The following is a 22,744-nucleotide window of genomic DNA, read 5'->3' on the forward strand; positions in this document are numbered from 1 at the left end:
AGGCACTGAGGACAATGGTGTAAATTATATAATATTCTGTAGAGCATATTTTGCGTGTATCCTATACATGATGAGTTCTTTGAGCTCGGTGGAAATGTTTCAAACAAATGCAGATTAATCCACATGGCCTGGTCTATTAAAACAAACTTTGTTTCAAACAAAACTAAATTGTCTGTTGATTATGAAACCGATTGCAACCTTATCGTAGATGATTATGATGAGATTGATGGAAATTAATTTATAGAGGGATCATTGTTTCTCAGACAAACACGCATGATGCCAGTGTTTCCTTTGCTCAGAGGTGTATAACTGCTGAGGGTTCACTTTCCCACACTGATTAACAATCATTAATTTCCCCTCTTCAGTCCGTTTCTGTCTTTTTCCCCTGGTCATTCTGATGTGGAAGGGAAAAAATAAACACAACATTCATTCTGAATTATTGTTTTTAATCTCTCAAATTATATACACAGTTTTTACACTGTATCCAAGATATTCTATCGATATACATTCATGATAAAAATAACTTTTATATATTTGATTATTTTTTCTCCACCCCTCAGTCTGAAACCTTCGCTGGCAGCACAGTTTACAAAACCCTCTAGCCTTCATGGAACAGGCAGCAGTGAACACACTTTGTATCAGAGTGAAGTAGCACTTTACAAAATTCACAGGCATTTCTTCCACCTGGTTTGTGGCACAGATAAGGCATTGGATGGATTAACAGACGTGGACCCACATGAACAATAAAAGTCAACTGCTTCAATCCATTTTTGCTGAGAGCCATCAAACGATTTCACGTCTCATGAGCGGGCTGTCCGTCAGTCGGGTTCTTCTTTTAACGGAGCAGGGGAGTTGATAATGGAAAATGCCTCTCTTAATTAATATTCCACACAAATGCCATAATACGCAGAGAGAAAGCCACGTCTTTCACCTCGGGAAAACGGAATGCACAAAGTGTTTGGCCCAGTCTAATCTCTGGTAGAGGACGGTAAAGCTTTATGATGTTCTTTGATGAGATAAGTTCCAACTTTATGATAATCACAAGCCTGAAAGTGACAGAGTTATTTATCTGAATTGAAACACATTTAAGTTAAAAGCAGCTAATTGGCACTGCACGGGGAAGATAAGGGCGACACCGAGGTGATACAGCACCTTAGAACCTGTGATATGGCAACAGAAATTATGATTTGAGAGGTGGCGATAAAGAAAAAGTGAAGGCTAAAGTTACGGAGGTCTGCCGAACAAAAGAGCTGATGATCTGAGGCTGTAATGAAGGTAAGTAATGGTGTGAAGAGTGCACTGAGGTTACACTGAGGCATTTCTATTTTTGGATGGCAGCCACTGCTTTCTTGGCGGCGTCGTCCAGGTTCTCAGCTGCTGTGATGGGCAGGCCGCTCTCGTTCAGGATCCTCTTGGCCTCCTGAACGTTGGTCCCTGGCAGAAAGAGAAAAGAAAAGCCCGTTACAACAGGAAACTGACAAAGAAAAAAAACAGGCCTAACGAGGTCGAACGCAGTCTCCCATCTGCACTGATGTTAAAAACCGCTCTGTGTGAAAGACGAAGAGTTCCTTTGGAGGAATCAATCCGCACTCGCGACAGATGGATGGAGCTATGGGTGAGTGGTGGCAAATTCAACTGCTGATCCAAAGGCGGCTTTCTCTATGAACGGCATCAACGAGGCAGAAGGACAATTTGTGAATGGTGTGTGTGTGTACGCCACTGGTTGTACAGAGGTCAGGGGAAGCAGGTGCTGGATGGTGCGGTGGGGCCTGTGCCCTGATAGACCTGCGACCAAGCAGAGAGACCAGGAGACACTCTGCTCAGCCCTGTGGCTCGACACAGTGAACTGGCTTCCTCCCAGCGCTGCACACTGCGCAGCCTAACACAAGCCTGACAAGCCTGTCACAACACAGGGCAGGGGGCGCCACATCGGACGGAAGGACACATGACGCGAGAGGACAATTGGCGGAGTGTGTGAATGAGAAAAAGAGAGCGAGGGAGCAGAAGGTCAACTGAAGCAGATAAAGACCCCCTGCTGCTTTAACGGCAAAAGTCAGCTGTTTATATCGTATTACACATGAATATGGTCTCTAAGAAAAGAGCCTTTAGTGTTTGCTGCGGAGACCATTTGTTCATTTTCTTTTTCTAATTACCTCCCAGTCTTTTTTTCCTGCATATAAAGGAAGACTGCCTTAAGGAATCTGCCTTTTTTTTCAAAGCTCTCAGAAAGATCCACCATATACATATACATGGTTTTATCATTAAACGTAATATATCTTGTGTTGGCCGAACAGAACAAGACATTTGAAAAAGTCTCCAAAGGTTCTGAAAACTTCTCATGTGACTGAAACATTGACTGAGAAAAATATTCTGCAGATTAATCTAAAATTTTAAAGCTCATTAGCTGCAGCCCAACAAACAAGATCAATATTTACTGTATGTTTACGCCTAAAATGTGTGATGTGATATGGGCTTTACTGTCTCTCTGCACACACTCTCACTGAATCTGTGTTAAATGAGTGGAGGTATGAGTGTAATTGTGTGTGTGTGTGTGTGCACGTGCATGCTTTGACACTTCCAGGTTGACCTTAGCTCCTCTAGCTGGCGTGTAATTAAGACTGCATGATGTGGGAATTCTCCGGAGGCCCGACCAACCTGATCAATAGACTTTTCATGAGGAATTCTATTACCAGTGCCACTTAACGCCTAATATTTCATCTCTTTTGTCCAGCCAGATAATAAGTCATTCCAAACACATTTCTGCAGCATCACACTCCAAACAATCAATGCTGCAATGTAATTAATTAGAATAGGAGCAGGAAGAGACCTTGCTCTGGCACGCAGTCAGGGGATTGAGTGTCCGAGGACATTTTCTCATCAGGTTGCACAGAATATTTTCTATCTGTGTGTGTGGGCGCACACAGAAATCTATAGTCTTAATTGACGCTGTTGTTGCTGAGTCAGGAGAGAGGGGCAGTGTTGTTTGATTTACATGATTCAGGCGGAGCAGTGAGCTTTGTCAGGATTTACAGATCCATATTATCACACTGACACTGACACCGTCTCAGACGACTGAAACAAAGTTACTGTACAAGAAAGTTGAAACAACAGGAGATATCCACAGCTGATACATAATGCAAAAAGATAATCTGAAAAGACAAAAACGCACACTGAAAGAAAATGAACAACACATGCAGTTTATATATGTTTTCATCCCATATATATTCATGAGCAGATAAAGTGTTTTTGGCACTGCTCATACAATACTGCATTCATGTTACCTGTGTTTTCTATGTGGTGTACGAGGGACTCACACCTCTGTGGGAGGGAGAAAGAAGAGATGCAATGCATGTGTGTGTGTGTGTGTGTGTGTTTGTGTGTGTGTGAGAGCTGACTGCAGTTCCGCTGTGAGCAGTAGGGAGCACTGATAGCTCACAGCAGCAGAGGCAAGGACACAGCCCAGCTGGATACAGCACCACTATGTGTGTGTGCTTGTGTGTGGGTGGGTGTGCGTGTTAGTGTGAGTGTAGAGTATGCCCAGCATATGAATGTGTGTGTTCACCTGCAACCACTAGGTGCTGCCAGAGACCTACTCACAGCCTCAGTAGGGACATAACGTATAACGTAATGAAAAGGCTCGCAAAACACCTTTTATTTTTATGTGAAATTCAAGCGAATTAAATGTAAAAAGAAAAAAAAGGCCTTAAAAAGTACAAGCATAATAGATAAAAAATCTCCAGGGCTAAACAGGGTTATTCATCAGTACCACTGATTTGTTTATCCCTAAAGCAGGTTGGATCTCTGGACGTCATACTTCTGGCCAAAACAAGAGACCAGGCAGCGCTCAGTGATGAGTGATCAGTGATGTATTGCCACCAACATTTCTGTTGGATCTCTGCTCTTATTAGCAAGCTGACTTGTGACCATTGTTAAATGTCACTTTAATGTGTTCGTCAATTGCAGGCCACCATACTTCAACAGGATAATGGGGTTTGGGGCTGAGCCAGAGAGTTAAGCTCGAGGAATTTGTGTCGATGCTGCAGTTTGTCAAATAGTGACGAATTGAACCTTGTCTGAACAAGGTCAAGTCTGAAGAGAGTCTGACATGGACTCTGCCATTATATGTGTATATGTGTATGTGTATCCTATGAAAGGAAAGGATGCAAAGCTTAATAACTTAAGGCCGGCGCATGCTTCTGCGTCGTCAGGGGCCCGCAGGCACGCAGCTGTAATGCAGGACTCGTTGTCATTCATGGTTCTCCAACCGTTGCGCGTGTTGCCATGCAATTCCCCGCTAGAACACTAGGCGCAGTAATGTTTTTTGTCGAAGTCGGCTCTTCTTCGTGTGTTGCACGAAGAAGAGCGATTTATTTACATCGCCACGGAGGCTCCTCAGAGCCTTTTTCTGGCGGAAAAATACCGCCGGTTAGTGACGGGTTATACTAGTGGACATAGTGTCGGATCTCTTCTGCCAAGTGCTCTTCTATCTGGTCCATATTCGTTCTTCTAAATCTTCCGTGGTTTCCGGGCATGAACCGGAAATGCGACTCCGGAAATGATGTAGTCAGCAGACCAATCACAGCCCTCGCGGCCGGGTGACGCTTGCGGGGCTTTGCCGTCTAGTTAGAAAAATTAGTCGACGCACGTAAGGACATAGGAAGGGCCGTGAGGGGCCCGGAAGGGCTCTTGCGTCTCCGTTCCCGTGAAAACGCAGAAGCATGCGCCGGCCTTTAGGGCTGGTGCACACTAGAGGTATTTCAACTCTTGACCGATTTTAATCGGTCTTCTAACTAAAAGCCAATGTTTGCTAATGTTAGTAAACTTTAACCACATATTGTTATGTTATTAACATTGCAGAGTCATTTTGCTGACATACTACTAAACTAAACAACCCATTCTAGCGTCCCTGAAAAGGCGAATCATGTGAGCGCTCTCAAGCACTGGACATGCGTGCATGCAGACATAAACAGGAAGGCATGGGTATCCAGACTTAGAAATTATCACAGATTCCCTCAAAAGTAGCTTGTCTCCTACACATGAAAGCAGTTGGCATCATTGTAAAATGCAGAATTTGACTGCACAACATCTGTTAGCAAAGACAATGAGATAAATAGCGATTGTAATTAGTTATCCATGTTGCGTTCATCACTGGTAGCCAAGGTGATCATGTGATTTGTACCTGACAAATCAGTGAAGGCTGAAAATGACTGAAAAAAACCCAATCAGCAAGTAGATTTGATGCATTTTCAAATGTAGTAGAGCTGATGTAGCCTTAGACTAGCCTTGAGTGCAGGACCTGTGCAAAAGATGTTTCATTAGATTGAGAGAAAAAAGGCAAATCATAATTAATTTGACTTTCTAATTAGCTCTATATTTATATCAATTTAATTGGTAATATTTTTGGCCAGTTTAAATTTGCATAGTTAGTTTTCATTTTGTTGATCAGTGCAGTGTGGCAGCTAATGAAGTTAGTTTAAAACAGTTGACTTTTTAGCTCCATTACTGTAATTCTTTATCTATTGTTTTTTTTATACCAACACTGACTCCAAACTAGTCTGATAGAAGATAGATTACCTGATGAAGACCTAGATGATTACAACGGCTGATATAGATAAAAATTCAAATTAAAAACGGTCCATCATATCACTTCATACCCTGGAGGAGAAAAAGATGCAACCCCAGTTACCTCAAATAATTGGTTTAAAAACAGTTTCTCGTTCTGACTTTGATTATTAATCCTAACGATAATCAGCAGCAAACAGTGAGTGTTTTTCCTTCACAGCCAAAAATGGATGAGGCCTGCTCCTCCCTCCCTCATCCTGTGTGTCAAACATCAAATGCTTCTCATTTGCACGCAGAGCAGGAGACGCCTAAACAGTGCAGATGTTTTTTTCTCTTTTGATGTGCTAGCCATTCATTAATCAGAGTTTTCATGTTTCGTACGCTGTCTAGACTGTTGTTTAGAGTGACGCACATTATATTAGACTATATTGGATTTAAACAGCAACAGTTTATACACTTCATATAGCTTTCCATCAGTGTTAACTAAAGAAACTCGTGTTAACAAATGACATAACCGCTTTAGGAATTTGTGAATGTGAAGCTTTCATTCTCATGAGTCACAAAGACGATAGAAACCCTTTGTTAAATTTAGACTAAAATACAGTGTGTATTTTTATGTGTGTGTCTGTTTGTGTGTATACGGCTGCAGCCAATGCCTAATAAAGTTTAATGTAGTAACAGAGTCAGTACTGATGAGACATTTCAATCTTACATGAGGATCTTGTATCTGCTTGTAATTACAGGGAGGAAAATATGGCCATATCTCGTTTTAGGGAGAAATCAGCCTCCTGGTAGAAAAGACACTGTTGAGACGGCTCAGTAAATCAATAGGCTGGGGAGCAGAGTTAAGTGAATGCAGTCACCTGGGCTATGTATTAATTTTTTTATTTCCTCTCCTCAGTGTATGACAGCATCTTCAGAGAACAGTGAAGTACGCCCATGTTCACACTGTGGCCAAAGGGGGCAGTGCAGTACTTCCTCAGGGATCTCTCCTTATCAAACCTTAAACAAGTCTGGGGGCAAGTGTCTACATTTCCTGTCTGTTCTTGAAATGTTGCGTCAATTTACAGTGGATGGACACGTCTGTAGACTGTCAGGCCACAACCAAGACTTAATACATATAACTAATTAAACCCAATAAGCATCTATAAGACATGTTTATTGCGTTTAATAGCATGTCATTGACTCACTGTTTCCCTTATGTGCCTGAGTGTTTGACATGTCTTGGTCTGTGTTGCTAAAAAGAATAAGGGAATGTGCAGAGATAGAAACACAAGGGATAGAAGCATGTGGCTATATAAATACAAGTTTACAAAGCAAGTTTGGTTCAATGTTCTAACTTCTTATTGTATGTGAGATTTAAAATATGCTATTTCCAGTGGAATGACTGTTTCGAGGATAGAATTAGTCATACTGGGCAATATAACATTGAAATATAGGTGTGTGTTCATTTTAATGCTTCATGAATCCAAAATGTTGTATTCTTTCAGACATGCACCGAGTGGATATGAATCCCGTTTGTATATAACATTTTAATGTGGATCAGTCAGAGTAAATATAAAACTATAGGCTAAACAAGTTAGAGAGTTTTAATGATGTAGAACATTTGACTGCAACATTAACAACATAAACAAAACTATACTAAAGTAATGACTTGGAAATTATGGAGCAATTTTTTTTGGCAAACTCATTTCTCAGGTCAACAACCCATTTTAAAAAGCCTCCATATCTGAAGAAGATACGAGCTGAATTTAATTGCTGGGCACAATGACATTAGTTAGTATGAAGCAAATCCAAGATGGTCAGTCAGGATGCCTCTGTTGATTTGACAAGGGATGACCCAAATGTAATCAGCCCGGGCATTTGAAAAGAGCCTCCCCAATTAAAAGTGTGCCAGTTAATCCATCCTGATCCCGTTGAAGAGCGCTCGGCCGTTCTTGCTGCCCTGCACTCAGCCTTGCAAGCTGAGCTGATTGATTCTGAACCAATCTACTCCACGAGACTGCAGCCCAGGATGTAATGACCCACAGCTAAAGCTTGGATTAGAACCGGGCCAGGAAAATGTGGTTTGCCCGACCACCAGCAGTGACCCTCTGGACGCAGCCTTTCTGCGAGTCAGGTTGAATTACATGGTCTAGTATGAGAAATGTGCGGTGACTAATAAAGGTCCTGTTATAATTGCCAATAGAATCTGTTCTACAGTGACACATAACAGCAGTGGTGCACTCACCTCACACTACTCTATGTTTAGCTGTGTGCTCAATAAGCAACATGAGGACAAAGAGGTGGCTATAGATTTCACAGTTACATATTTTGCACCTCGAGTGTTTGAACATCACACTTTGAAAAATGATGCTGATCACTGTCAAAACATAATCCTTTATTGGCCTCACAACTGGCACAACTTCACTTCCTTGCCATCAGGATCATACATTTATAATGAATTCATAATTATTTGCAGGTGCTAGTTAACAAAAACACAACTCACATACTACAACTTGCTCCCAGTTCTTTTTTTATTGTGTTGTGACTTTCTGAGGGTTTGAATCCTAAACACCCTTATAATAATTTAACTTCCACCACACCTGAAATGTTAAATAGTTCATATTTCTGTATACATATTCAATATATACTTTTTAATGAATCTACTTTGAGAGATAGATATTTTAAGTACAAATGCCTGTTTTTAAAGTTAATTTAGGATTTGCTGTCTGCTAATGAAATAGAATAAAACTGTTCCATATCAGCTTGCCTGCCATCACATTTGCTCGCATTGCATAGTATCTCGTTGTATTGCATTTTGTTGAATCCATCTATGGTGAATTGCACTGCATCACAATGGGCCTAAACTGTGTTGCATTAGTAGCTGCTTCATATCTATTGGACTGTATGCTGCTTATAGGGATGTGTTTTGCGTCGGCCTTAGTCAGACAGAGATGCACATTGAGTTTGTTCACACCCTCCCTAACTTTAAAATGAAAAGTGAATCTGACAACCTAACTTTTCCCACTCTATTGAGCTCTGAACAACAACATTCATCCTACACTACTTTACCTCAGCTGCACAGAAGCAGCTTCCACGACCTGACCTACAAACCATATTAGCAGTGAGGACGTGGAGTAATAACTGCCGAGAGCTGACACACACACACACACACACACACACACACACACACACACACACACACACACACACACACACACACACACACACACACACACACACACACACACACACACACACACACACACACACACACACACACACACACACACACACACACACACACACACACAAACACACACACAAACCTCCCCCTTTTCTATGCTTTGGACACACCACTCAGCAGGATCTTGACAATTAAGCTAACCACCAACTGGCCCCTTGACTCTGGGAGTCACCGATGCCATCACACTCACACACACATTTCATTAGCATTTACAGGTGAGGGGTGAGCCAATCAGTGTCGACTCTAGTGTATTCTTCTGCCGCTAATGATGGGTGCAGCAGAATATGACACGTATGAGAAATTCACTGCTGTTCTGACTGGGACACTGAACCAAAAGAAGATGGATAGGACCTAGGAAAAACAGCAGTTGTAATAGAATGGCTCCAAATGTTGAAGAAGGGTGGGAAAGAGGAGCATTAACCCTGCTCTCTGACAGCAACACTTAAGTGGTAATAAATCATGTACATTTGTCACCTCAGTAACATCAAATGAGTCATTATTGACTTGTGCTTTTATGCCGTAGCCATATTCGTTATGGTGGCGAAACAGGTCAGGAAGGTCAGAGTGATAATAAGAGATATAGAAAAAAGACCCATTTGAGGACGCACTTGGTCTTGAGACTTGTTGTGTCTCAGATTGGGGGGGACCTCCATCAGAGGCTGTGCTTGAAGCCCGAACGGGATGCAACTAAGCTGTTCGATTTTAAAGGCTCCTTCAAATACAACAGAAAAATGCATCCTTTCATCCCAAAGGAACACAGACTCTAGAAGGATCCATCTCAGGTCAACATATCCCAGGATTCATCGCAATAATCCCAGCAACAAGCAACAAGTCCAAACAGGTCTGGTACTTACATGCTAAAATAAATCATCACACTTCAACTCAACTTAACAGCTAACATAACATTCCTACATGTGTGAGTGTGTACGTGTGAGTGCACACATGAAGTACTGTTGTTCTCGTACCTTCAAGCCTGACCACCAGAGGCACCTTCAGCTCCAGCTCTCGACAAGCCTTGGTGATGCCGTTGGCGATGATGGCACAGTTGACGATCCCACCAAAGATGTTGACCAGTATGGCCTCTACCTGTGAAAGAAGAAGAAAGGAAAGGATTTAACACATGTGTCGCCGAAAGGAAAATTCAATAATAAGAAGATGGTTAAATATTCTGCATATCAGAACAGGGTTATGATGCTAAAAATCACAGTCCCAAAAATAACTATGGCGAATGGACGAACCCCCGAACTTATAACACAGCGGTCAATGACATTTGCAGTATCTCTTCAAATATTGTTGTACAACCTTTTATTACATTGGTGCAAAAACTGTTTCAAGACTGAAATCTCTCTAAAACATCCAGTGGAGCAGCCTCACCACCAACCTTGTGTACAATGGGTCATGCACCCAGAGGCTATGCACCCCGAGGCGATACAACACTGTCACAACCGAGGCAGAATAAAGCAAAACATTGTTGAAGAGAAGAGGCCAGCAGCAGAAGAAAGAGGCAACACTGGAGCCAAATTATAAAGCAATATTTCAATGGGAAGTGGTGACAGGACAAACAACAGCAGCTGCAAACCTGGCTGGTTTTCAAACCCTTTAACGTAGCTGAGCCATGCATCATATTTAGCCTTTAAAACTGATTTACATATCTTGTGTGTTGAAAAAAATAATACGGCTACCTACAAGCATAGAACCGAATCAAGTACACACACAGTGGCCTGAAGGTCAAGTCTTCAGTTCTCAACCTCATTCTCTCAAGTAAGTCCACAATTCTCAAACAGCTAACTGAGTGCCTTTACGTTTTTGAAACTGTGCCAAACAACCTAAATACTTGTATTATGTTCACTTAATCTGCTGCTTCTTTGTAAAAGACATTTTCAACTTTCTTACAAAATAAGTATGAAACTGATATCACTTGGTAGTGAAGCAGGCAGTGTGTGTGTATGTGTGTGCGGTTACACTAACAATCTAGCACTTGGTAATTACCCTGGCTAGCTCCGTGGAAAAGTAGACTGAGAGCACACAGGATTAATCCCCCATGTTTGTTTATAATCACTGCTAATCTGTTAGCGCCGATTTGGATGAGCAGCTTGTGTGCGTGTGTGTTCGTGTGTGTGTATGCAGGCTTGCTGTGAATGTGTATGTTTTCAGTGTGTGGTAATGATGTTTACAGGGAGAGAAGATCAAGGACTTGGAGAGCTATTAGAGCGACAGCCATGACATTGTCCTCCACATGCTATCCAAATGAGCATCTCCTTACAAACAGCAGAGAGAGTGACACAAGACCAGGAGAGAGCACCAAAACAAACACAGACGTAGGCAGAAGGCATAAAGATTCAGGCGCCGTGCGAGGAAATTGAGCAAGCTGTTGGGTCAACACTGAGAACTGTTTCATGCTGATACATCTTCTCTGGGATGGGATGAGGCTCGCAAAGACAGAGAGGAGAGTAAGGCAGTAGCTGCAAATTGCAACTGAGGACAACCAGGATGTTTACATGGTAAATTCAGATTTCAAGTAATAAGAGGCGATGAGGGGTTCTCATTAAACTTTGGTACAGATCTATATCAGGGTTCGCATCCAGGAATTATTTTTAATTTTTTTTTTTTTTTTTTATGATTGTGAGATTGAATTTTTTTTTTTTTTAAATTTTCGGATTAATAGATCTTAATGGATAAAATAGCAATTATGTTTAGGATACTAATAACTACTTTTGTGCAAAATCAAATAAAAATCTGGATCTAGTGAATTTAAATGTAGTTCCATAAGGCGACTGTTGGGCAGTGTACAGCCTACCAAAGTAAATTACATGTGCAGGATAACACAGATCACGAAAAGTGGTAATAGAACAAAATGGGAGAGAATGATTTGTAGTAGATAGACAGTTGCCCTCCCTCTCGTGTCTTGAAGTCTCAAAGTGGGAAGCAGAGCCAAATCCTTGATTCAATAATTAGGTGTTGGAAAAATAAATACGCAGTACATAATAGGGTAGGACTTTGTTACAGCAGCTTTCAGCTGGAAAGAATAGACACACTTCTTACTTGTGTACATTCAGAGGTAAGAGTAGAGAGAAAGGACAGGAAGTATTTCCGATGGATAAATGTGTCTTAAATATATCAGATTTAAATGCAACAATTTAAAAACACACAATTTTTATTCAGTGCTGTAAGCATTTCACAAAACTGAGTAATTTCAAATATTTTGTATGTTAAGCAGTGTTTTAGACATTTATAGGTCACATCCACTGGGTTGCCCAGTAGACATATGCAGGAGCTGATTAACTTAAAGATCCTGGTAAAGGGAGAGTAGAAAATAAAATATACTTTATGGTGGTTATATACTACAGGCATTTGGGTCAATGCAGTTTAGTGCTGCGCATGGGGCAAGGAAGAACAGACATGCTGCAGTACATTGACCAGTTCCCTCAAAACGCTGAGGTACAGGGCCTCTGAGATTTTCTCTACTCTGCTATCGTAGAGTTCATGTCTCACAGAGGAAAACAAGGCTCTAATAGAGCATGTTAACCTGCTGGAAAATGGATGGCAGCAGATGGAGCAATAAGCTCCCCCAAAACAGTCATAAGAAAGAGGCTGGCTCGCAAAAAAGAGTACATAGGCTGGCTGGCCGTCCTCAGTCAAAAGACAGTGAAGTAAAGAGGAGTCAAGAAGAAGTGGAAAAGCAGGTGTGATGCACTGAAGGTGACAGAAGCTGGCTCAGATAGTACAAAAAGAACTGGAGGAGAAGAAGATTCAAAAAGTAAAACCGGGGAAGAACAACACTCAAAAAGATAAAAAGATGGAAAACAAAGACAGTGAGGTGGTGGAGGAGGAGACAGAGCGGACTGAGGACACAAAAAATGAATGAGAAAAAAAAAGACAAACACAAAGAACGTGAAGAAAAAGTTGAACAGGGGTTGGATACAAAAGCACATCCCTATATCTGAAACCCCTACCTGTCCCCGTCTCACCCAGCTCGTACCTAACCCCCCCAAAAAAACAATCCATTCTCCATCCCCCTTCAGATCCCTCCAGGCTGAATAAATTGTAAACATGTATAAAAATAATAAAAATATCTGAATAAAAAAAACAAACTCTTATCCCCCTCTCAAAACACACCTAAGTATCTTCAAACATGAACTAAGTTTTTATCTTATTTATTTGCCAGATAAGATGAAACACAAAAACACACAACTGACATGATTGAGTAAAAAATGTCGACAGCATTTGCACAGGAGGAGCAAGCTTTTTTTCAGCAAAAAGCAGAATAAGAGACAGTTACAGACAGATTTACAGATGTTCCTGCTTGAAACAAAACAAACTAACTTTTTAAACGTCTCCAGTGGCTGGAGAGTGATCAGTTAAAAATTTTTCTCAAAAGTCTCATTATGCCAAAGAGAAGTGGCTGGAAATGTGTTAACGTATTCATCACTTCTGCACGTGTCCCACAGCGATTCCAATTAAATACATTGGTGCATGTTAATATCAGACCCTATTATATCTCATCCTACGTAAAAAGTTGATCTGAAATCTTCAATCAGAATGAAAAAAATGTGCATGTAACTGCAGCTACTGATGTGAGCGACCTGCACTGGCAAACCCAGCAGGTGTGACCGTGGGTGATCACAGCTTCGTGGTGCGAAGTCAGATTTACTTTAGATACACACACACACTCACCTGTTAGTCCCACTATAGAAGAAAATGCGCTGTCGAAAGAAGCTACATTCCCACTCTCAAGAAATCAATTATATCAGAAATATATTCTTCCATCTAATTGGTGTGGAAGTAAATGTGTGACAATTGTCTGACAGCCTGTGAGGTACGATCTGCGGTTCATTATATGTGTGTGTATATTAATCTATATTCTCTGCTGCCTGAGGGCACACGTGTGAGTTGCTTGCTTCTCCACAGCCACTGCTCTGTGCAGGTGTGGCTCATAGCACAGGCACAAAGTCAACACTACTGCTTCCGCCATAATAATTTGTACACAGTCATTACGTCTGACCACATCTTTTAGCCTGAACATCACTGATCTGCAATTGATTAAAATAGCTTAATACTGTAATAGCATTACAATATTGATTTTCGTGAATAACAACTCTATAACAACTGTTATGCACAAAAGAGACCAAAAACTATTTACTGGTTTATCCTTGAACCATCACCACATGCAAAGTGGAATGTGGAGAGAGAAGAATGTATTCTACAATATATAAATAGTGTAAGAGTGCTCCTAAAGTTCAACATTTATTATGTATATATCATTATACATTACAAGATGCCGCGTTTTTGCAAAAAGACGACTAGGTAGACGAAGGGTTGAACTGGTTCCCGCTCTCTCTCTCTCTCTCTCACACACACGCGCACACACACACACACACACAATTGGCTGGTCCCCACTGGGGGGCAGCAGAGATTTAGATGGCTTTTTGCTGCCTCAATATAGAAGTCTATTCTTGCCTCTATCTGCAGCCCATTTTTCAACTCTGCCTCTATTGGGAAGAACCATATTTCTTCCATTCATGCATCTCCTATTGACACCGATGTATATTAATGATACATAAGGCATGATTTATGCTGCTTGGCACAGAAGTAAATGCAGTTTATAGAAATATGGATGTGTTGAGAACCGAGTTGCATTTCGCTGGAAGTTTGTTTTCTTATTCAATATAGTTTCTCAGGTTTAGTTTTAGTAGCAAGTGTGCAGCCTAGGAGACATCGTTTACCCTGCACCAACCAACAACCAAAATGAGCAGGTGTTTTGTCTTAAAGTTGTACCTCTTCTGTCTGTTCCAAATGAAAATCACAGATCCAGACCGGCGACACCACACATGACAATGAAAAAACATGTAAAAAATGTAAAAGAGCGTATGTGTTGAAATATATTTCTTATTATGTTCTCACTTCGAGTATGGCTCATCTATTTCTTGAATGCAATACATGCTTTGGTCCTTTTATGGTATAGTAATAAAATATATACCTTCGTTTTGGTCTATACAGGGTTAAAATGACAAAATGAAAAACTGTAAGAACCAGCCGAAAGAATTGAAGCTCAATTTTAGGTAAGTCCCCTTGGTTTGAAGCCTTTTACAATCAAAAGGCCAACTCTGCTCTGCTCCATTCAGCTCTCAGCATGTCAGAAATCCAGCCTTAAGGTATGAAATAGCATTGCACACTCCAATCCATCTAAAATCTCCAACATCACACTCTGTAGCATTTTACCTCCTGTCACAGAACCAATATCAGGCTTTTTCCTTAAAGGCATTCATTTCAGGTGAGCTAACCTGGCGGCAGGGTGGATTTCATTCATCAGAGCTCAGCATAAAGGCATCAGGTACACCATGCCAACTTACCCTTTTTAGAGGATCTTTGTGTGTTCTTTCAGGCAGTGTTACAGCATGAGCCAGTGCTTTCTACCTGGGTGAATCAAATTTTACAATATACAATCGTTGCTGTCGGCATTGCGATACCCTGCCAAGGCTTTTTTACGTCAAAGTCAAAAAAGGGCCTTCACAGGAGAAACAGGCTTTTCTGCCTTCTATTATACGCCCCACTAACTGCATTTAGGACAAAAAGAAATGTAACCCAGACAATTTGACATGCTCACGTGGCCTCGAATTATACTGCTGTATATATACCCCCTCATGTTTTCATGAAATGTGGCTTGCATTCATGTTTGACAAAACATGTGAACCGTTATCGGCAAATTATACGTTGATAGTCATCTGAACAGAATGAAACATGAAGATAACAACGGAAAGCAACATTTCATGTTCAGAAAGTCTTCATATTCTTTCCATAGACAAATATATAATAAATAAACATGCTGTACTTTTCTCCTCTAAGTTTCAACCAAAGGGGGAATAAGGCATTGTGTTCCGTCTCATTCTGTAAGGCGTCTTGCTCACGAGTTGAGCGTGCATTGCAGAATTATCACTCAAATACACATTTTCCTGCCCATACCCCTGTTAAGCACTGCTAATCTTCTGCAGGAGAGAACGAAAGAGGAAAGCATCTTGTTCCCTTTGTTACCAGCAAGCAGATAGGAATGGAAAAAAAGCAGGGATTGATATGGGTGTGTGTCTCTCTGTGTCCTATTAAGGGCTATTGTTCCGTCTTATCTACTGGAGACAGCCTGTACTGTCACAGCCTGTGCTGGCAGGCCTTGTTTGTTTTCAATCTGCTGGGGGCCCTTCACTCGGCCCTGGGGCCACAGGTTAAAATGCAAGGCTTCCAAATCAAGGAGGGCCTGCTGGCTCTAATCGGACATCTTGGAATCACTGGACTGCTGCTGGCGAGAAACAATTATTCTATTTCTGTCCATGATTACCTTCTATGGTCAGTGTGATATTTTAGATTACTTTACACTTTTGTCTTGACATTGCAGCTAAATATCAATTAGTATTCAAACCAGACAGTACAGAACTTGGCTTCCCGAGATTTATTTCAGGTGATGTGACAGCTAAATGGGGTGTGAGAACTAGATACAGTACATTTGATCTCCTGACAAACTGGTTGAATCCCTGAATTCACAAGTAACTAACTCAAATTGCAGTGGTACCAAATTATCGGTGCAGAGAATTGATGATTTGTTTGAATCAGTGTTAATTTCGTTGACGATAACGAAAAATATTCGTTAACGCCCCTTTTCCCATGACTAAGACGAGACGAAGACGTAACGAAAACGGATCTTTGAAAATAAAAACTATGACGAAATCTATTTTAATTTTCGTTAACAAGACGAGACGAAACGAAAATGTTGGCGGTTGACTAAGTCACAACAATTTTTAAAAACATAATCGTATCAGGCCGTCATGAAGTACCCGGAGTGGCGAGTGTGTGTGTCTGTGTGTGTGTGTGGTCCCAGATAGCGCTCCGGTCCCGCGGCTCCGCCCCCTGCCGCCGCGCACTCGCTCAGAGAGACACAGTGAGATAAGAGCTCGTTCACATGGAGCAGGTCGGTCACTGACTCACCGGTTGCTTCTTAACTATGGAAACAGTGAAAACACAGAGTTTCTCTGGTCTCAGCTGCGCTGAGATCAGCACCGCAGCTTCTTGACCAGAGCAGAGGCTGCAGTTGGTTTCTACCGAGCTTCAGTTTCTGTGTCTTCCTCCAGTCTGATCTTCTTTCACTTTTTGTTTTCACATTTCGCCAACTAAAATATATAGGCTGCAGCTATATGTTTTTATTTATTTCAAAATAAGGTACTTCTTATTTCATACATTTCCCACAAATATGGGGATGACTCAAATAACCCTACATAGTTCTGCGTTTAATTTATTTCAAAGTAGGCCTACACTTGCCTGTGTATTTTCTTCTCCTCTTCATAAGCATTTGGTGTTTCCCTTTGTTGTAACAGGTAAAAATAAATAAAATGTTTTCTTTATTGTTGTTCTATAATTTCATAAATGCAACAATCTACAGATTAGTATAGTATAACTTTATATAAAATGTTATCAGCTTTGTTATCAAATATGTTTTGCGGCTCCAGACAAATTATATTTGGGGTATGAGGGGGCAAAATGGCTCTTTTGATAGTAAAGGTTGCCGACCCCTGCTATAGACCTATAGGAGGGATATCTAATGGACAACCTAAGTACTGAAAGCTAGACTAGTACGCAGTTGTAGACACAACACAGGAGGTCCCTGGACCTGAGAAGGGAAGATAAGGAGTTTAATGTGGCTATTAAATGTGACTAAAACTAGACTAAAATGTAATTAGTTTTCGTCGACTAAAACTAGACTAAAATGTTCTGAGTTTTCGTCGACGAAAACTAGACTAAAACTAAGAAGGATAAAAATGACTAAATGTGACTAAAACTAATATGCATTTTCGTCTAAAGACTAAGACTAAATCAAAAATAGCTGCCAAAATTAACACTGGTTTGAATATAGATGACAAAAAAAGAAGAAAACGCGTTATATCACCCATTACAAAAGATAAAGCTTCATACAAACTTTGTAGAGCTAGTAGTTTCATAGAATAATTTTATTCTTTGAGAACAGCTCACACTGTGTAAATATGTTTTTCTTTCAACACGATAAAGCTATGAATAGAAGGGAGAGCACAGGGTCATGTATTCTTTGACACACATGCAGGAAGGATCAAATGAGTAATGCAAGCCATGTAATAAAGATGCTTATATGGCAATCTGGGACGTTTACTACTTTGAGCATCTGCTCTGGCAAACCGAGGAGAAATTTTGCCTGTGCAAATCTATTCTTAGAGAGGATACGGAACTAGAAAGAGAATGACACAAAGGACGACTGAGGGAAAAGAGGTTCTTGAAGTCAGAGAGTGAGGCGAAGTGAAACAGATGGAAGAGGGAAGATGGAGAATAAAAGAGACGGAGAGAGAGGTGATGGGAAGTGGTGCGGTCTCTGGCTTCTATTGAGGGCTAGGATTGGTCCTGGCAAAGAGGGATAAGAGGCAAATAATTATCTGGCCTGCTGAAGCATGACAGAACCTTCTTGGAAGTGTGGAGAGACAGACTGAGCATTATGTCAAAGATGGGCCATGTCACTGGCGTAGACACCTCTTGACAGACAGCGGCATCTGAAATTTCACTTGACGGTAAAACATCCACCACAACAGGCAGCTGGAAACCTGCCTGATCAATCCCTGGTGGAGATGAGGTTTCACGTGGAGGACGTAAAGATGTGATCGCTAAACTCAGTTTACAATGTACATACACCTAATTTACTAATGTTTACATGCGCCATTTGCATGGTCTGGCCTTTGCATTTACTTAATGTTTTGACAAATATACACAATCCAGTTTAGAAATTGTGCTTAGTGCTTTAGTGATTCTTTTTAAAGCCACATAAGACCAGCGTTCACATATCCTACGAGGGGTACTATGCTATTTTACAGTGTGAACCCTGCTGTGCATCGATATGTCACACTCACCTCTCTTTTAGTCTTCTCACATCTGCCCAACAGTACTACATGAACATTGAGCTACCTCCTGGCCCCTCTGACACCAGGAAAACGAAATAAAGGCAAGAATGACTTTGCCTCCAGCCAAGAGAGGCTTGTGCAAAGGCATCAGTAAGGTAGAAGAGAGGGAGAGAGATGAGGAAAGGTGAGATCTGGCAGAACCCATGTGACCAGAGCACGGATCCTGGAGGTGGTCCTTCAGGTTTGCCTTCTCTTGTGAGGGAGCAACAGGGTCATGGGCCATGTCAGCTGCCTCTAAGCTGTGTGTAACTAACCATTCTGGACCTGTCCTCTGTCATAAGTAAGCCAGTATTTTACACACTGAGCTTCAGGTTTACTTGAGTAGCACAATATAACATGCCATGATTCAATGGGCTTTGCATGCTTATAAAACTGAAAGGTTCTTCATATAATAAAATTCCAAGAGAGGTTCAGACGTTAAGAAGATAGGGTTTAGGGTGAAGAGGTGGTGCACAGGGTGGCTTGGAGGATGTGTAGACAGTGTTATGAATGAGCCATCTTGTTAGAGTATGGTCCGAGTTTCTTTGACATGGTCCCAATGAGAATATGACCAGGGCCATGTTTGTGGTGAGAGATTAAGTCACTGCCAAACTAAATCTGACAATATTTGGGCCACTGATGATTTGAATATAATGGGTGTTTGAAGTGGATTCAAGTCTGTTCCAGTCTGGGCCAGTTGGTGTTGACAGTTGGGAGATAAAAACCAAACAGCATGTGGTGTTTAATGATTGCAATCCTTCGTCTTTTGCCAGTCACTGCCATCCATTCCCACTGACTTAATTTTGACTGGTTTGAATGGCAAAATAATACCAATCCAATAAAAAAACTTTCTAAAATGGTGATCAAAGACAAAAGTAGAGCAGTGTGTTGTGACTGAGAGTATTATGTCTCCCTCATATCAACAATATTTGTCTCTTTTTTTTTAACCTTTAGTTGGATTTTTCTGTGAAAATGCAGCATACGAGCAAAGGAATCTGATGGATAACCATTTCTGTGTTTGCTGCAGTCACATGACTGGGACTTGGGGTTTGCCTAGTAACACATGTAGCCATCATATTTAACATTTTGAAGATGTTAGTGTCATTTTCCGGCAGGGAGATCTTAAAGATCATTGGTAGTTTCTGATTTAGCCGTTTGTGTTCTTATAATGCTAGTTTTTTTCTGTGTTTGTGTCATTTGGTCTACACCAGCTCAGGATTAGGCTAAGTGGCCAATCTAAGCCCAGTTAAAGAGTTTCTAGCCACATGGCTTACCAATACATGTAGATATGGATTTTGACAACAGCTCCATCTCAGGGGATAAATGTGATGTCCTGGAAAACTGTGTATATGTTATGGATCAAGGCCAAACTGTGACAATCCCCTCTCAAAGCCATGCCATGCCATGTCCTGTGTCAAACTGCCTCGCCTGATGCTGAGCCACAGAGAGACCTTTATTGTGAATCAGTAACGGGACATAAAATGCTATTTACCACTTTAGTAAACGTCCCCAAGAAACCAGTGAACTTGTCATCCTTGCCTGTTTTACCATTGCATCTTGTCATAGGAACACTCAAGCTGACAACACATCACAAGCTTGATTGTGGCTGCTAATGGTGGAGATGGCTCAGCAGGCGTGTTGCTAATGGTTTGGAAAAATGACTATAGTAAATAGACGTCAACTGAGATTCTGACTGTTGAGGCAATCTGTGTTTTTATAACTTGGATCACTATCTTCCTGGATGTAGCTGAGACAGAGTTTGTAGTTGCCATGAGAGAATACACAAAGTCGATGTATTAAAATGAATGAGTGCCAATACTCCACTCAGTCTCCATATGCTGTCACAGTGTTGATGCATCAGTCTCAGCTGCCCTCAGCTTTTCACATATAGTTCATTTCTGTGGGGTGTTACACATCGGCAAATGGCAGATTCAAGAGGAAGTCGTGCGACTAATCAAGACACGATATGACAGGTTCAAAAATAGTGTAGTAACCGTGAACTAAAATCTGACAACACTCTGGGAAAACATCCAGTCATCATTTACATTATTATGATTCCCATAAAAAAACAAGCTCTCATCTTCGCATAGTTTGAATTTAAGACTGACTGTTTGCTGCCTTGGGCTAAACTGAAAATGTTTGTGAGGATGCGCTTGGTTTTGTAGTTCATCTTGAATGTACTGCTGTCTTAAAGTGTTAAATCTAGCATTGTATTACACTGCTCTAATATTAGAGAGGTTAACGTTGTGAAACATTCCCACAGTAATATATAATAATTAAATACAGACATTCCAATGATAAAATACATATTTATTGATAGATTAGACTTTTCATAGGGTCATTGACTGACTTTATTTATTAACTTGAGGTGCCTGATCACCTGGAAGGTGACTCTGATATTTAGTTTTCTTTGTCATGGAGATAGTCTGACTTTGAATAGTGTTTAATCTTGCTGTTGAATGGTTTGAAGGACCTGTTCAGACACTCGGACAGTGGTGGATAGTGCAAGTGTAGCAGTTACTGTTACTGCACTTGCTATGAATGCACCACTTGCTGCTCATGTGCACACTCGTTTTTATAAGAATTTTGAATTTAAATAAATTATTTTAATAGCAGCAGAGGAAATTCTTAAGAAATAAAGACTGCTGCAAAGAATATACGTCTTTCACTCCATTATAATCATATCAAGGGCTTAGGTCTGGTTTAAGAAGTTAAGTTGGCACTTTGAATTATGAGAAATTCGGAATTTCAATTATGATGATACAGAAAACTGTGCTTTCATTATTATTGTAGTCAAACAAATAAAATGGAAATAAATTCAGTATCACTGTCGAGCAAATGTGGGGTAGGGATATGTAGAGGCAGAGCTTTCAGTTTTATCATATCGACAGTTGTGTTAATAATAAATGAGAAAAAGAGTTAAGTTGCATTCAAGTCATTTCAAGACAAAGGGATTTTTTTACCCCAGGAAATAGTTACCAAATATGTACTTTTGAGGAACATAGATATGTTTTGGGTTTTTAATTAATGAAGTAGAGCAACTTTAAACATTAAAAACAATATTTTTTTCAGGTGTAGTTATTAGGTTCAGGGTGTTATTAAGCATATGGAGCGATGCACAGAAAAGGACAGAGAACAGATACAATGCAAGAGAGTTGTCATGCATGACGCAGAGTCAAGAGAGAGACAGACCTCTGCGGTGAGTGGGTGGTCCGTCAGATGTCAGTGACGGATGTGGAAGTTGTCTCCCGTTGCTCACCCCCCCCCCACCCCCCCCACACACACACAAACACACTTCCTGTACATGCGGCGAAGCACACACTGTAGACCTATGAGCAGACACATACCCACACACCCCACCCTCAGCATGCACACACAAACCACTTTGCAGTGAATTGGACTCAACAATTGGAGCCGGTGTAGGGCAGGCATATTATTCATCCCCAGAGGGAGTCGAGTCACTGCTGACAAGTAGACATAAATATTCCTCAACCCCTTCACCAAGGGTTAACGGCTGTCCATCAGGCAGCAAAGAGACATTCAGAGCAGCGTGTGCCTGACGTAGACGCACAGTGTGGGCACTTTCACCCCGCTTGCAAGGTCACTTATGGAGATTGGGAAAAACCTCGGTGGACAAGATGCAACACGACGCAGGCGTGATCACTCCGCTTCAGCATGTTTACATGAAAATCTGAGAGTTATGTACAAAATCTCACCCACACACTAGAACATTTTAGGATAAATTTAAATTCATATGCACCCACTCACATTAACTGACTTTTAGTAAGTAAGACTAAAGGTTTAAAAAGTCGACTTTCGTTGTGTCTCTAGCTATGTTGTGCTCTACTCAAGAATAATTCTATTAAACTGAAGAAATGCATAATAGTTGGGGAAAGGCGTACATAATCATCTCAGAGACTTGCTACAACAAACCAGAAGCTGAATATAAAAGAGCCAACATTTCCTGCTTTGTTCCTAATGCTGCATAGCCAATAAAAATTAATTTATTCTAATG

At 40.9% G+C, this 22,744-nt stretch overlaps 1 protein-coding gene across 1 annotated transcript in view; it reads right to left on the reverse strand.

The window, feature by feature from the left end:
• Positions 1-429: 429 nt before the first annotated feature.
• suclg2 (succinate-CoA ligase GDP-forming subunit beta) overlaps positions 430-22,744 on the reverse strand; it is an 88,678-nt gene continuing 66,363 nt past the window's right edge. The window contains exons 10-11 of the mRNA XM_061069429.1: positions 9,757-9,877; positions 430-1,434 (exon numbers count right to left, since the gene is read on the reverse strand). Coding sequence (XP_060925412.1) covers positions 1,322-1,434; positions 9,757-9,877 — 234 coding nt within the window. The 3' untranslated portion in view covers positions 430-1,321. The remainder of the gene's footprint in view (positions 1,435-9,756; positions 9,878-22,744) is intronic.

The sequence above is a fragment of the Limanda limanda genome, chromosome 4, assembly GCF_963576545.1.
Source record: "Limanda limanda chromosome 4, fLimLim1.1, whole genome shotgun sequence".
Lineage (NCBI taxonomy): Eukaryota > Metazoa > Chordata > Actinopteri > Pleuronectiformes > Pleuronectidae > Limanda > Limanda limanda.